This window comes from Mesoplodon mirus, assembly GCF_964341445.2.
Source record: "Mesoplodon mirus genome assembly, chromosome: 10".
Classification (NCBI taxonomy): Eukaryota; Metazoa; Chordata; class Mammalia; order Artiodactyla; family Ziphiidae; genus Mesoplodon; species Mesoplodon mirus.
Window position 1 is genome coordinate 92,403,310 of NC_138986.1, and position 15,960 is coordinate 92,419,269.

Below are 15,960 nucleotides of genomic sequence, written 5' to 3' on the forward strand. Positions count from 1 at the left end.
AGACACTCAACTATGAAGCTAACATTTAATCAAGGACTGAATGAACGGTCAGCCATTCAGTGATCATAGAGATGGCTTTTCCACATAGGGAAGAGGTGGTGCTAAGATATTAATGCTGGAGTGAGTTTGGCATGTTCAAAGGACAGAAAGAAGGACTGCGGGGTGGGTTTGGTTAAGGTCAGCTAGGGCCCCTAGATCATAAAAGGCTTTCTGTAAGATGATCTGAAGAGTTTGGGTTTTATGTGGCGCACTCACTAGAAGCTTTCAGGTCATTTTAGGTAGGGAAGTGTTATTACCTGATAAATCTTCGAGATTTAAAAAAAATAATAATCTTTTGTATATGATTTATAATTTGGCACAATTAAAAACTTAAGTCAAAAAAAAATAAAACTAAAAACTTACGTCAGTGGCATTCAGTTAAGGCTAAGCTTGATTTACTTACCAAAGAGAGATATGCTACAAAAGAAAATCAGTAATAATCTGTGACTATTCAAAACTATCTCAGCAAAGTCTAGGAACTGGAGAGGTAGAAGGGCAGAGTAAAAGGGGGACTGAATGGGGTAGGAGGGGGAAGTAAAAGGGTTTTAAAGATCTCATCCCCTTAGGGATGACGCAGCAGAATATCTTGTTTGAGGAAATAGTTGGAATCTTGAGAACACGTTAATGAACAAAATATGCAGTTGGAATAAGCGTTGAGAGAGGGAAGGTAACTATTTGTTAAATTAACCAGGGGAGGAAAAACAAATGAAAGGTAATTGTGCAAATCAGTAAAAATAGAGGGAAAGAGTGAAAATAAACAAACAGAAATATAAGAAACAACTAATACAGTAAGATGAAAGGAAAACATGAAGTTTATCAGATGCAATAATGATTGTGATCAGGTCGAATATATTTAATAAGAGACAAACTGGTTGAATTAAACCCAGCTATATCATGTTGTTTACCAGAATCAGATATTTATAAAATAACAATTTGTAAGTAAAGGGGTCTCTTGACTCTTAGAGTCAAAAGAAATGCAAACAAAAAGAAAGCATGAGTAGAATTTTAGCAACAAATGAAATAGAATTAAGGATTAGAAGCACTAAATAGTATAACGGAGCACATTTTATAATGGAGACACTTGATGAGAGTGTAACAACGAGCTGTGTAAAAGCTCCCCTAAAATATCTAAAATGCAAGACGTTCTTGGTTAGAGTACAACTTCGGGAGATTTTAATACATCTCTTCAAAAATTAGATTACAGTTTAAACATGAATTTGGAATAATGCATTTTCATGAAAAGCGAACACATTTAATTTATTTTATAGGAATTTACATCTTTTGAGATCAGTTCGAGCAATGGAACGATTTATAAAATGAGTTTCAAAACCAACTTAAAAAAAAAAAAAGCAGCACTCAGATCCTGGTTTCTAATACCACTCTAATAAAAGGAACATGGAGAAACGGCTGATTCTAGGGATGGGTTAGGGAAAACACAAAATGATCATAGAGTATCTTGTAGTATCAGAATCCAAACAGGTATTCAAAAAACAAAGGGGTACTTGCTTCAGCAGCACATATACTAAAATTGGAACAATACAGAGATTTTCATGGCCCTTGTATAAGGACGACATGCAGATTGGCAAAGCATTCCATATTTCTGTAAATTTTATGTATGTTTTACCAGAATTTTAAAAAAAAGAATGAGATCACATGAAAGGAACACAGGAGCCAACTGAAAGAGCTCCCAGGGGCCAAAACTGAAACTATTGGATTATAATCTAAAGTATAAAATAAATATCCATGAGTCATACTGGTATAAATGATTGAATAAGTGATTTATTTATTGAACTATCCTGGAGTTTTTATAAGCTGCATAAAATGAATTGGGGAAAACTGACAGGTGTTTATACAGAAGAATTCCAAATATGTGTAGATAGTTTCCTCTTCAGGAAGTAGAGTTTAACTACCTCTGCCCCTTTTGTGGGCTGGACTGATTGGACTTGCTTCCAAATAGAATGTCGAAAGGGAAAATAACTTTGGAGTGGAGAAACCTGGCAAACACTACTTTAGCCAGATGATCAAGGGTAACCTCACTAGTGATGTAAATCATTGATACCATGTAACCCCTGATATGATGTGATGAGATGGGCACTGTCCACCAAACCTACAACTTCAGTCTAATCATGAGAAAAACATCAGACAAACCCACATTGTGGGGCATTCTACAAAATAACTAACCAGTCTCTTCCAAAGTGTCAAGGTCATGAAAAACAGTGGGAAACAATACAGTCTGGGAAACAAAAAAGAGACTAAGGAGACATGATGACTAAAAGCGGTGGATCCTAGATTGGATTCTGGAACAAACAAAGGGTATTAGTGGAATAGCTGGTGAAGTTCAAATAAAGCCTGGCATTTAGTTAATAGCAGTGTACAAATGTTGATTTCTTTTTTTGACATATGTGTGAGGGTAATGAAGGTGTTAACGTTAAGAAAAACTGGGTAAGGGATATAAATAAGAGAATTCTGAATTGTCTTTTCAAGTCTTCAGCAAATCTAAAATTATTGTAAAATAAAGTTGATTAAAAAAAGAAAAGACAGGTCTGAAGCCTGTCTAACCTTTAATAAGGATTCTGATGTTACTTAAAGAGTTCTGCACAGAAGGGAAAAAAAAAGCTCTCCAGTTCATTTTATGCAGCTTGTAAAAACGCTGGGTCCATGAAGTGAGGTTTTCTCTAAAACTTCTATACAGAACACAAACCCTCAGAAGCAAAAAAAAATGCTCCCACTTGGTAGAAGACAGAAGATAGGGACAGTTCTCTGTTTCTGCTTGGTTTGAGGTAGGAAAGAAAATCCACCGGGAAATTAAATTCTAGCCTTAAGCATCATACTAGTTTGGAGTTTGAAATTTTAGTGTCTGTAGAGTGATGGAACTCTCAAATTAAGAAATTAACATGAAATTTCATTTTTGATTACCTAACAAAGTTTCTTTTAAAAACTAAGTTTTAAAGAACACAAGATTATAGCTAGAAAGTTCTTTTAATTCCCATATTAAACAAATACTACTTTTATTCTGAAATTCTTGTATTCTTCTATTATACTTAAGGTATGCTTTTATTTCTGTAATTTACTCATTATAATACATTTTTAAAAACAATCTGCTCTGTCTGTATAGGGAAAGATGTAGTAAATATTGGATACAGAATGGCCATAAGGTTTGGAAATGTTGGCAAATATACATAATTTTTAACATTACATTACAATACATGATAGGTCATGGATGTTACATGTGATATATTCAGTGCGTTGTTCGTTCCTCATCAGCAGTGCATGGTTCAGTGCACTGTGTCAAACAGCAAAGAGCAGTGTGAATTAGTGCAGCATTTTCAGAAATCCCTGCACGTCTATGATATGTTGCCTCCAATGATTTTTGCCAGTTATTACTGAATAAACCTGTGTTTATAGCATACCCCAGAATAAGTAATGAAGCAGACCAAAATCCAAAATATGTATTTCAGATTTTGTGGCCACTCTGTCAAATTATTTTGCTTGTTGATAATCCTTAGTATTCAAGAATACCTACTGTTTCTGTTGTCCACTATTTAAAAAATATATAATGCGTAGAGGTTTTGTAGTTTAATATAACTGTATCATCGTATTTTGCTTCAGATTTATTGACTCGGTTGCATTTTATAGTTGGTATCTTTACTTTTCCAGTATAGAGTTATAAAAATTAGAGATTAAAAAATTGTCTTAAAGATAAGACTATGTTATATCGTTTTTAGTGTGAGCACGTGTAGTATATAAAAACATGCATTTTTTTAAAGCTTAATGTAGTTAGGAGCTGAAAACCTACCTTATTTTTAATAACACTAGTACCACTATCTCTAAGGCAAATTCTCATCTTCACAACTCGTATCCTCACGAATCTTAAAATTTTGACAGTGTGAAAATTACCCAGTTGTACCAAATGCTGCTCAGTAATAATATTTGAAATGGTGAAAACACCGTTACTCATCAATATTGGTGCAGTTTGCCAAGATTCAGATTCTGGTGTTGGTATTTAATAGTTGTGTGACCATGGGCAAGTTAATTAACCTCGTTGTGCCTCAGTTTCCTCATCTGTAAAGTGCTAACAATAGTATATACTTTATAAGGTTATTGTGGAGATCAAAGTAATTAATAGATACAAAGCACTTAGAACAGTACCTGGCACATGATGCTCACTATTTGCTAACTGCCGTCACAAATACACTGCTATGACTACTCTTATTATTTTCTTCTTGTGTCATTTTCATATTTTGTTTTCAATTTAGGTGCTCTGACTTTTACAGTATAAGAATATGAAATCCTTACAGGAAAATTCCTTTAGGATTTTTGTTTAATTAATTAAATTAATTATATTGCCCTGTGATAAGTATTGATCACTCGGGTGAATGCAAATAACATTACAAGTAACAGAATAACCTCCTTTAATTCCCCCGTTAAATAAAATGGAAATATTTTTAGAAGCTTTTGTTTAGGATAGGAAGGTAGCTATTGTAGCTCCCTGGTTTATTGCATTTTTTGCAGACCTCCTTCTTTAATACTTTTACCCCAAAATTAGCTATAGGTTTTTTGCTTTTCTCCCAAACTATTGTATATTTGGACTTCTATAGTGTTTTAGGATCCTTATTTACTAAGGATTCCTGTTCAGAATTCTGAAAATTGGTTAGGTGTGAAGTCTGACAATATAATATATTTTTTAAAGTATAATTATACCCCCATAATGTAGTCATATTATAAGACTAAAATACTTATTTCATGATTTCTAGTTTTGTACATAACATTTTTTGTACTGCTTTTGGAATTATCCTCAAGGACAAGATCTTATTTATTCACTCTTTATTCTTTATTCATTGATCTTTAAACAACTAGAAGCATTTACAGCAAAATTGGGCAAGTTGAGTATTTATTATAAGCTAACTTTTTTTATTCCAAAAATGCATGTGACAGTGAAATATTAGGAGTTTTTTTAAAGTTTTTTTAACAGATTATGAAGGCAGTTCCAAAAGAAAAATTCTAAAGTTTTGTGTATTGGGGGAATAAATATGTAACTTTCCAAAGTGACTACTTTGAAAGGACAAATACTTGTATTTATTTATTAAATATTTGTTTGAAAGACTGCCTGCTGTCAGCTTTCATAGATTGACAGTTCAAATAAAATATAGTCACTGCCCTTAGGGATCTTACAGTGCATTAAGGTTTACTATATTTGGGTAATATAGTGTTACTATTTTATAGTACCACTTTTTATATGACAAACAAGCTATGATTTGCTTTTGATAAACATATTTTAAGTATTCCCTCTACTTTTTCATTTTAAAAATATTTTTTTCTTTTAGACTGAAACTATATAAATTTCCTTTTCTAGGAAAGAATACCCACCTCATGTCCAAAAATTTGAAAGTAATCCTGTAAGGTTAAGTCGGCCCCAAAGTGTTGGTAAGTGTGCAGTTTTGTTTGTTACACCTGTGAAGGGTTTTGAGTAGTTGTAAGGAAGGTAGAATAGGAATATGGTACCAGTTTTAGAATATTCCCAGGTATAATAGAAATATATAGACCCATTTTTTTATAATTGATTTGAGAATTTATTTATTTTAATTGTGACCTGAAACCATTGGGGAATGATTCAAGGAGTGCACATTCAGGTGATTATAGTTGGAAATCTTTTTGATTATATTAGCATTGTTGTTAAACTCAGGATCCAAATATTAACTCTAGGTGTTTTGTTGCTCTTTGTTATAATCTTACATTATGTGATTTTCTTGATTAAAATGGTTTTGATCCTAAAATTTAGAATACATTAGGCACTGAATTAAAAAGAGTCCATACCTGATAAAACTGTGCTAATAGTAGATGTTGGAAAATTATTGTAAGTAGAAGTTTATATTTGCATTGAAATAATTTTTAATACAGTGATATATTAAGCAAAAATCAAATAAGAGATAGCATTTATGAAAAATGTTTCACCATCAAATTGATGTCCATTATCTAGAATACAGATTCTTAATCGGTGTGTCCATCTTGTTTGTCCCAGACTTTTGCTTGTTTATTTATTTATTTTTTGACTTTTTAAAAAAATTATAGTTGATTTACAATATTATATTAGTTTCAGATGTACAGCATTGTGATTCAGTATTTTTACAGGTTACTCTTTATTAAGTTATTACAAGATAATGGCTGTAATTCCCTGTGCTATGGAATATATCCTTGTTGCTTGTATATTTTATGAATAGTAGTTTGTATCTCTTAATCCCGTAGGCCTTTGCTTATTTAAATAGCACTAGGGGCTCTTATTATCCAAAATCTAATGATTTTAAGCAGCTCCAGTGGGTAAGACTCCGTGCTCCCAGTGCAGGGGCCCGGGTTCGATCCCTGGTCGGGGAACTAGATCCCGCATTCATGCCACAACTAAAGAGTTCACATGCTGCAACTAAGAGTCCACGTGCCACAACTAAGAAGTCTGCATACCACAACTAAAGATCCTGCATGCTGCAACTAAGACCCAGTGCAGCATAAATAGATAGATAGATAGCAGCTAGGTTTTCCTGACTGCCAACAGTTTGTTGTTTCTTTCTTTTTCTTTTTTTTGAAGCACCTATATTTTTCTTCTAGTTTGGGTGAAAATCTTTTATGCATATATTGAACATAACCTATTTTATAAAGAGAATATTCCAAACTTAGCTTCATCCTTTCTTAACAACTTTGCAGTTATGAATGTGAATTATTATACTTCGCAATGCATAGTTCTGTTCACTAAGTTTATTAAGTGTAGTAATAATGACTAGCCTCTTTAATTCACACCTTAAACCTTTACTGAATTCTTAATCTGCCCTAGATGCTGAGTCAGATGCTTTACATTCATTATTTGTTTTTATTGTCGCTCCCTACCCAAGATCTCAATAAGCTAAATTCAACTTTACCTACATTTTGTACAGAGGAGGAAATTGAGGCTCAGAGGGATTACACAGCTTGCTCAAGGACACAGACTAGTATTGGAATCCAGGTCTAGTTAATGCTAAAGGCCATGCATTCTCTTAACCACTGTGCTTTACTATTTTCTCCTTAGATCAGAAAGAAACTTACTCCTAATCCTTAGGGAAGAACTGCACAATAGGTACTATTATCATTCCCTTTACACAGATGCATTTCAGTCAGTTAAGTGATTTGGCCCATTATATGGTTTTTAGATACAAATCAGCCCCAGACTTTTTTGAAAAATTTTTTGTTTATTCAACAATATTCATTAAGTAGATAAGAATAACCTTTTTTTAAGAAAAACTTTTTATTTTGAAATCATTTTAGACTACTGGAAAGTTATTAAAATAGGACTCATTTACCCTTTACCCAGCTGCTCCTAATGTTAACGTGTTACAATCATGGTACATTTACAAAACTAAGAAATTGGCATTGGTATAACATTCTTAACTAAGCAACAGACCTTGGTCTCATTTCACCAGTTTTTCACTGGTAACTTTTTTCTGTTCTAAGATCTAGTTTGGGATCTTACATTGCATTTGTTTGTCACATCTCCTAAGTTTCCTTGACAATTTTGAAGAGTAATGGACAGTTACTTCATAGAATGCCTTTCTGTTTGGAAGTTTGTATGATGTTATCTTATGATTAGATTGAGGCTATGCATTTTTGGCAAGACTTTCATGAAAGTGATGTTGTGTCTTTTTCTACACATTATATCAGGGGTTGTATGATGTTGATTTGTCTTACTGCTGGTGATGTTAAACATGATACCTTGGTTAGGTGGTTTCTGCTGGGTTTCTCCACTGTAAAATTATTTTTTTTCCCTTTGTGCTTAATAAAGATCTTGGGAGAGATACTCTGACACTATGCAGATACCCTCTTTTTCCTCAAAATTGCACCCACTGATTTTGCATCTTTTAGTGGATCTTGCTGGCAACAATTATTATTTGGTGTTTATCTAATGGTAATTTTCTATTTTCTTTATTTCTTTTACATTTATTAATTAAAATTCTTTTGTAGGAAAGAGCTGTACCGTCTCCTTTACTTACCTATCCACTTTATGCCTGTGGACTCATAATAAAGTGTGTGTGTAAATACATACTTATATACATATATATATACACACATATACATATATATAACATATATACGTATATATACATTATATATATGTGTGTGTATATATATGTATATCTATCTATCTATCTATCTATCTATCTATATATATAGATATATAGATATATATAGGGTTGGCCAGAAAGTTTCTTTGGTTTTTAAGCAAAAATAAAAGACACATTTTTGATTTTCACCAAGAACTTTATTGAACAATGTATTCACCCTTTTGTTCCACTACCTTCTGCCATTTTTCAGGCAACTTCATAATTCCATGTTCCCAAAACTTTTTATCTTTTCGAACAAAGAACTGTACCAGTTGCCTTTTACAGTCTTTCGGAGAATAGAAATTTTTTCCATTAAGAGAATTTTGTAAAGGCCGAAATAAATGTAAATACAAAGGTGCAATGTGTGGTGAATACGGCGGATGAATCAGAACTTCCCAGCCAAGCTGTAACAGCTTTTGCCTGGTCATCAGAGGAACATGTGGTCTTGTGTTATCCTGATGGAAGATCATGCGTTTTCTGTTGACTAATTCTGGATGCTTGTCGTCGGGTGCTGCTTTCAGTTGGTCTAACTGGGAACAGTACTTGTTAGAATTAATTGTTTGGTTTTCCAGAAGGAGCCCATAATAGAGGACTCCCTTCCAATCCCGCCATATACACAACGTCACCTTCTTTGGACGAAGACCTGCCTTTGGTGTGGTTGGTGGTGCTTCATTTCACTTGCCCCACGATCTCTTCCTTTCCACATTAGTGTACAGTACCCACTTTTCATAGCCCGTCACGATTTGCTTTAAAAATGGAACGTTTTCGTTACATTTCAGAAGAGAATCGTGTGGAGAAATACGCTCAAGGTTTCTTCCACTTAACTTCTGTGGATCCCAAGCATCAAAGCAGTTAACATAACCAAGCTGGTGCCAATGGTTTCAACTCTTGATTTGGATATTTTGAGTACGTCGGCTATCTCTCGTGTGGTATAATGTTGATTGTTCTCGATTTGATTGCTATCAACTTCAGGTGGTCTACCCGACCGTGGAGCATTGTCCAGCAAGAAATCTCCAGCACGAAACTTCACAAACCAACCACTTTTGACACATTTGATCAATCACAGCACCTTCCCCATACATTGCACAAATCTTTCTTTTTCGTTTCATTTGCGTTTTTAACCTTTCTTGAAATAATAAAGCATAATGTGCCAAAAACGTTGCTTTTTTCTTCCATCTTCAATATTAAAATGGCCACACAAAAATTCACCAATTTTGATAAGTTTTGTTTTAATTAAATGCACACTGATACGACAACTGTCACAACACAATCTAACAATACTGTTTCAAATGAATTTAAAGACAACTAAGCACTACTAGAGGCATCCTATGGAAAAAACAAACGAACTTTTTGGCCAACCCAAAACATATATACACACACACACATATCACGTGGACAGGTAATATTTGTAAACTTCGGGAAAGGGATATTGGTATATTTAACTTGTAAACTATAGCGGCTTTTGTGTTAGGTAGGTACACGTATACTTGTGTATAGTATGAATGACAGTGCTATAACAATATTGCATATATATTGTTGCATAAAGATTGCATTTTATTTTAGGATTTCATTTGGAGATAGTTTTGGGTTTTTTTTAAATAAATTTATTTATTTTTGGCTGTGTTGGGTCTTCGTTTCTGTGCGAGGGCTTTCTCTAGTTGTGGCGAGCGGGGGCCACTCTTCATCGCGGTGCGCAGGCCTCTCACTGTCGTGGCCTCTCTTGTTGCGGAGCACAGGCTCCAGACGCGCAGGCTCAGTAGCTGTGGCTCACGGGCCCAGTTGCTCCGCGGCATGTGCGATCTTCCCAGACCAGGGCTCGAACCCGTGTCCCCTGCATTGGCAGGCAGATTCTCACCCACTGCACCACCAGGGAAGCCCGGAGATAGTTTATAAAATGGTGAGATTTCAAACCCCAGGATCAGTAGTTACTGGCGTAGCACCTGGAATAATTTTCTCCTAAAAAGAAATCACTTTCTTTTTATAGTTCTTAACACTTAAAGTAACTTCCTTTATTGTTGTTTTTCTCCTTTATTTTGCATTTAAGAGGCACTTAATATGATTTATAGCCATTTATTAGCACTAAGCTAACAAGCATTGATAAGCAGTTCTCTAGGATTAAATTAAAGCTTGTAAACTATTAAGTATAATTTTTGGATAGATCAGATATCCTATTGCTTTTTTGTTTGGTGTTCTTTTTATATTTTTTCTAAGCATGTAAAATAACAACATACAACTATAAATTAAGATCTCTTATTTTTTTCTCTATTCTTTCTTTTCTTTCTTAAACTTCCTTTTTGTTTTCCAGTCTGTTCTTTGTATTCTTGTCAGAGAATTAATAGACGTTATATACTGTCTGTGGGTGAACATTTAATTATATTCTTAATGTAATTACATTATGATTTCAACCTAAATCACCTGACTTAGCACTATTTAACTCACGTGCAGAAGAAAAATATCCGCTCACTCTTAACCAGTCAGGGTATCTTCTCCTGGGACTTTAACATATAACTTGCTAGACTTCTATGCATATATACCCATTTTTTTAAAATGCGTTTATACTATGTTTACTGTTCTGTAACTTGCTTTTTACTTTGTTACGTTATTATCCGGTTTCTATATTCTCATTAAAAGATATTGGAATATCAGAAGAAAACCAGAATGAAAAACACAAAGGAAGTTTAAGAATCAAATAGATGAATTTATATATAGTGGACTTTACAAGTTAATATAGCCAAGACTCTGTGGTCATTTTTTTCATGAATGCATAGTGACCCACTATATTTATGTACCATAATTTGGTTTTTAATGTTTTGATATTATATATATTATTAATAATTTAGCTCATATTATGTATTTTATCTATTACTTCCTTAGATCAAATCCCTAGAAATAAAATTATAAGGGCAAAGTTTATGCACATTTTAAAGACTTTTGATATATTACTGCCAAAATGCTTTCTGTAAAGGGTGTCAGCTCCCAGCAAGCAGGATCTGAGTGGGCCTGTTTTCTCACATGCTCCTCAGCAACATTAGATATTACCATCCTTCAGGCTTTTCCAGGCTGATAGGGAAGTAGTATTTGTTTGTTTGTTTTTTAATTTCCTCATTACTAACGAAGCATTTTATGTGTTCAGTGGCCATTTGGATTTCTTCTTTTATTCATGTCTGCCTATTGTCTCCTTTGCCTGTTGATCACATATTTAGCATAGACAAAAGTGATTTTTAAGGAGGTTGTAATGAGAATGTGATATATGACTGCCATCTTTATATACTGAAAACCAGTCATAGTAACAGCTACATGATGAAGAAAACCAGCTGTTTTTCTAATTAGTCTTTCTCTTTTGACAGACGATAAAAATAACTTAAAAGCAAATAAATAACCATGATAAAGATAGTTGTTTGTGTTCTAACTATCCTTGAGGTATATAATTTCCAGCAGATTAGTAATATCACAACTAAATTTTCAAACAAAAAAGTTAAGGGCTGTCCTTGCCCCACCCCACCTCCGACTTCTATTATGAAAATTTTCAAAGACACCAAAAAGTTGAAAGACTTTCACAGTGAATACACATATATCTACTACATAGATTCTACAGTTAACACTTTTCTATACTTAACTTTATCACATATCCGTGTATCTAATCATCCATTTATATATAAACTCATCTTATTTTTTTCCAATGCATTTTAGAGTAAGTTACAGACACCAGTACAGTTTACTCCTAAACACTTCAGCAGGCATATCATTATCTAGAGTTCAATATATGTTTTAGTTTTCTTTTTCTCTTTTGAAATAAAATTTACATACAATGAAATGCACAAGTCATAAGTGTACAGTTAAATACATTTTGACAAGTACACATACCTTACTAACCCAAAGCCCTGGGAAGACATAGTACAAATGATATCATCACTGCAGAAAGTTCCCTTATGTTCCTTTCAGTTACTCCTCATCCCTGCCCCCTCAAAGGTAACTATTTTCATATAAGTGGAATAATACAATGTGTACTCTTTGTTGTAAGTCTTCTTTTCACTCTGGATAGTTTTTTTGAGATTCACCCATGTTGTTGCATGCATTAGTAATTTGTTACTTTAGCGTTCCATTGTATGGCTGTACCAGTTTGTTTATCATTCTCCTGATGGTGGACACCTGAGTTGTTTCCAGGGTTTTTTTTGTTTTTTTGTTTTTTTGGTTTTTTTTTTGCGGTACATGGGCCTCTCACTGCTGTGGCGTCTACCGTTGCAGAGCACAGGCTCCAGACGCGCAGGCTCAGTGGCCATGGCTCACGGGCCCAGCCGCTCCGCAGTATGTGGGATCTTCCCGGACCGGGGCGCGAACCCGTGTCCCCTGCATCGGCAGGCGGACTGTCAACCACTGCGCCACCAGGGAAGCCCATCCAGGGTTTTTTTGTTTGTTTGTTTTAAGATTATGAGTAAAGCTACTATAAATGTTCTTTTTATGGAGGACATTTTTTTTTTAAGTTTAGGTTTTAAAATTTATTCTAAAGATCCAACCTATTAATCACTTTTACTTGTCTCATAATATCTTCCATATTCTTACTTTTTCTGCGTATCTGGAAATAGTGTGGTATATTAAAAAGACATTGAGCTAGAAAATCCAGCAGGAAATATCCCAATCTTTTTTTTTTTTTTTCATTGAAGTATATAGTTGCTTTACAACTGTTGTGTTAGTGTCTGGTGTACAGCAAAGTGATTCAGTTATAAATATATATTATTTTTCATATTTTTTCCATTATAAGTTATTATAAGATATTGAATATAGTTCTCTGTGCCCTGCAATAGGGCCTTGTCTTGTTGTTTATCTGTTTTATATATAGTAGTTTGTATCTGCTAATCCCAAACTCCTAATTTATCCCTTCCCCACTTTGCTCTTTGGTAACCATAAATTTGTTTTCTATGTCTGTGAGTCTGTTTCTGTTTTTTGTTTTGTTTTTTTAATAAGTGCATTTGTATCATATTTTAGATTCCACATATATAAGTGATATCATGTGATATTTCTTTTCTTTGTCTTAGTATGATAATCTCTAGGTCCATCCATGTTACTGCAAATGAGGTTATTTCATTCTTTTTTATGGGGAAGTAGTATTCCAGTGTGTGTGTGTGTGTGTGTGTGTGTGTGTGTGTGTACACACATATCAGTCTTCTTTATCCATTCATCTGTTGATGGACATTTAGGTGGCTTCCATGTCTTGGCTATTGTAAATAGTGGTGCTGTGAACATTGGGGTGCATGTATCTTTTTGAATGAGAGTTTCCTCTGGATATATGCCCACGAATGGGATTGCTGGGTCATATGGTAATTCTATTTTTAGTTTTTTAAGGAACCTCCATACTGTTCTCCATAGTGGCTGCACCAATTTATATTTCCACCAACAGTGAAGAAGGGCTCCCTTTTCTCCACACCCTCTCCAGCATTTATTGTTTGTGGACTTCTTGGTGATGGCCATTCTGACTGGTGTACAGTGATTCCTCATTGTAGTTTTGATTTGCATTTCTCTGATAATTTGTGATGTTGGGCATCTTTTCATGTGCCTATTGGCCATCTGTATATCTTCTTTGGAGAAATGTCTGTGTCTTCTGCCTGTTTTTTGATTGGATTGTTTGGGGTTTTTTTTTTTTGTTATTGAGTCATATGCGCTGTTTGTATATTTTGGAAATTAAGCCCTTGTCGGTCTCATCATTTGAAAATATTTTCTCCCAGTCCATAGGTTGTCTTTTCGTTTTGTTTATGGTTTCCTTTGCTGTGCAAAAGTGGGTAAGTTTGATTAGGTCCCATTTATTTCTTTTCGCTTTTACTTCTATTGCCTTGGGAGACTGACCTAAGAAAACATTGGTACTATTTATGTCAGAGAATGCTTTGCCTGTGTTCTCTGCCAGGAGCTTTATGGTGTCTCGTGTTAATCTTGGTGTTTGTTTTGTGTGGTCTTGGGTAAACACTCAGTATTCACCTTCTCATCCCCAGAAGGGGGCATTCAATGAAAGCAGCAGTGTCACATAGGTTTCATCTCAAGTACCTCCCTGGAGTACTTTGTTGAGGGTTTGGCACAGTTTAGCAAAAATGACTTCCATGATCAGTTAGCTGCTAAAACTTCCATGAGCCTCTTGTTAGGCATTTGCCATTCCTGGACCAGTCAGGTTTTAAATCTTTTGCCATATTATGTTTCTGGCTATAATTTAAAGCTAGTTAATTTTCACATGAATTGTCATAATCTTCTCAAATGTTTTTCTCTTTCCATGGAAGATAGAATCCCAAAAGAATTTGTTAATCCTGACATTGACATTAACTTATTTATGCTTATTGTCTCTTTGTAGATCTACTCTAGTTTCCCATACACTGTCAGTCATTTGCCATACTTCCACATCACGTTGGTTTCAGAAGTTTCATCTTAAAACGTCTAATTAATGTAATTCTTTGTATTTTCTTTTTTTTTTTTTTTTTTGATAAGGACCTCAGTAGAAATTCATTACTTCACATTCACATAGGAGAGAAGGCTTTTAAGTGTGGTCAGTGTGGTAAGAGTTTTTAGCCGGAGTTCAGTACTTAACGTTCATCAGAGAGTCCACACAGGAGAAAAACCATATAAGTGTGATGAGTGTGGTAAGGGCTTCAGTCAAGAGTTCAGATCTTCGAATTCATCAGTTAGTCCACATGGGAGAAAAGTCCTATAAATGTGATGACTGTGGTAAGGGCTTTACCCAGCACTCAAATCTTCAAATCCATTAGAGGGTGCACACAGGAGAGAAGCCTTACAAATGTGACGACTGTGGGAAGGACTTTTAGTCACAGCTCAGATCTTCGCGTTCATCAGAGGGTCCATACGGGGGGGAACCCTATACTTGTCATGAATGTGGGAAGGGCTTCAGCAAGAGTTCCAAACTTCTCACTCACCAAAGAGTACATACTGCAGAAAAACCCTATAAATGTAAACAGTGTGGGAAGGGCTTCAGTCGGCGTTCACATCTTCTCATTCATCAGAGAGTCCATACAGGAGAAAAATCTTTTGTTTCTCTTTGGTTATCCTCTCCTCTCTACAGATTGACCTTCTGTTGACTCACTCTGTGCATGCTTATAATATTCTTTGCATTTTCTGTCTCTTTCCTTTAGTTCCTTATAGATAATCTTGATTTAGGAGGTCAAGATTTTAAAATCGTTTTTCTCCGTTATCTTGTTTTTTTTTTTTTTCCGTTTTTGGTGCCAAAATTTATTTTCTTAAAAATCTAAAAACCTCTTAAAATCATTTTGTAATAACACAGTGATACAGAAGGGTTTCCATATTACAGATGTAACTTCAATGAAGAAGGGTATACTAGTATATATAAACTTGTAAAATAAGCTTTGGGGGAACATATAAACATTAGGTGTTCAGTATGAACATTTTATATTTTCAGGTGAGGTGCAGGTGCAGAAATCTGAGATTACTGATTGCTAGAATGTTATTTAATTGAGCCCACGAAATGATTACAGGGTTGGGATTTTTAGGCCATAAATTAGGATTAAGTACAACGTTGAAGGCAATATTTAAAAAGCCATCTTAGAGGGTATAAACCTTTAAGTTGGGAAAGCAATTTCCTTTTTACCTGATTTCTCAAAATTAATTTCTCCAAAATTAATTTTCTTGAAGTAATTAGTGAGCCAATTCATAGTATTAGCTTATTTAACATTAGCTCTTTGGGTACTTTGTATATTGGTTCTGTGTTTTTTTTTTTTTTGGTTTTCTTGTTTGTTTGTTTTTTGTTATCTATTTTGTGTATAGTAGGGTATATTTGTCAGTCCCAATCTCC

The 15,960-nt window shown here is 34.3% G+C and overlaps 1 protein-coding gene across 4 annotated transcripts in view; it reads left to right on the plus strand.

The window, feature by feature from the left end:
* The window catches only part of SENP6 (SUMO specific peptidase 6), a 110,695-nt gene that overhangs the window by 46,150 nt on the left and 48,585 nt on the right, over positions 1-15,960 (plus strand). For all 4 annotated transcript variants that reach the window (XM_082633286.1, XM_082633283.1, XM_082633284.1 and 1 more), the window contains one exon: positions 5,393-5,463. In XM_082633286.1, coding sequence (XP_082489412.1) covers positions 5,393-5,463 — 71 coding nt within the window. The remainder of the gene's footprint in view (positions 1-5,392; positions 5,464-15,960) is intronic.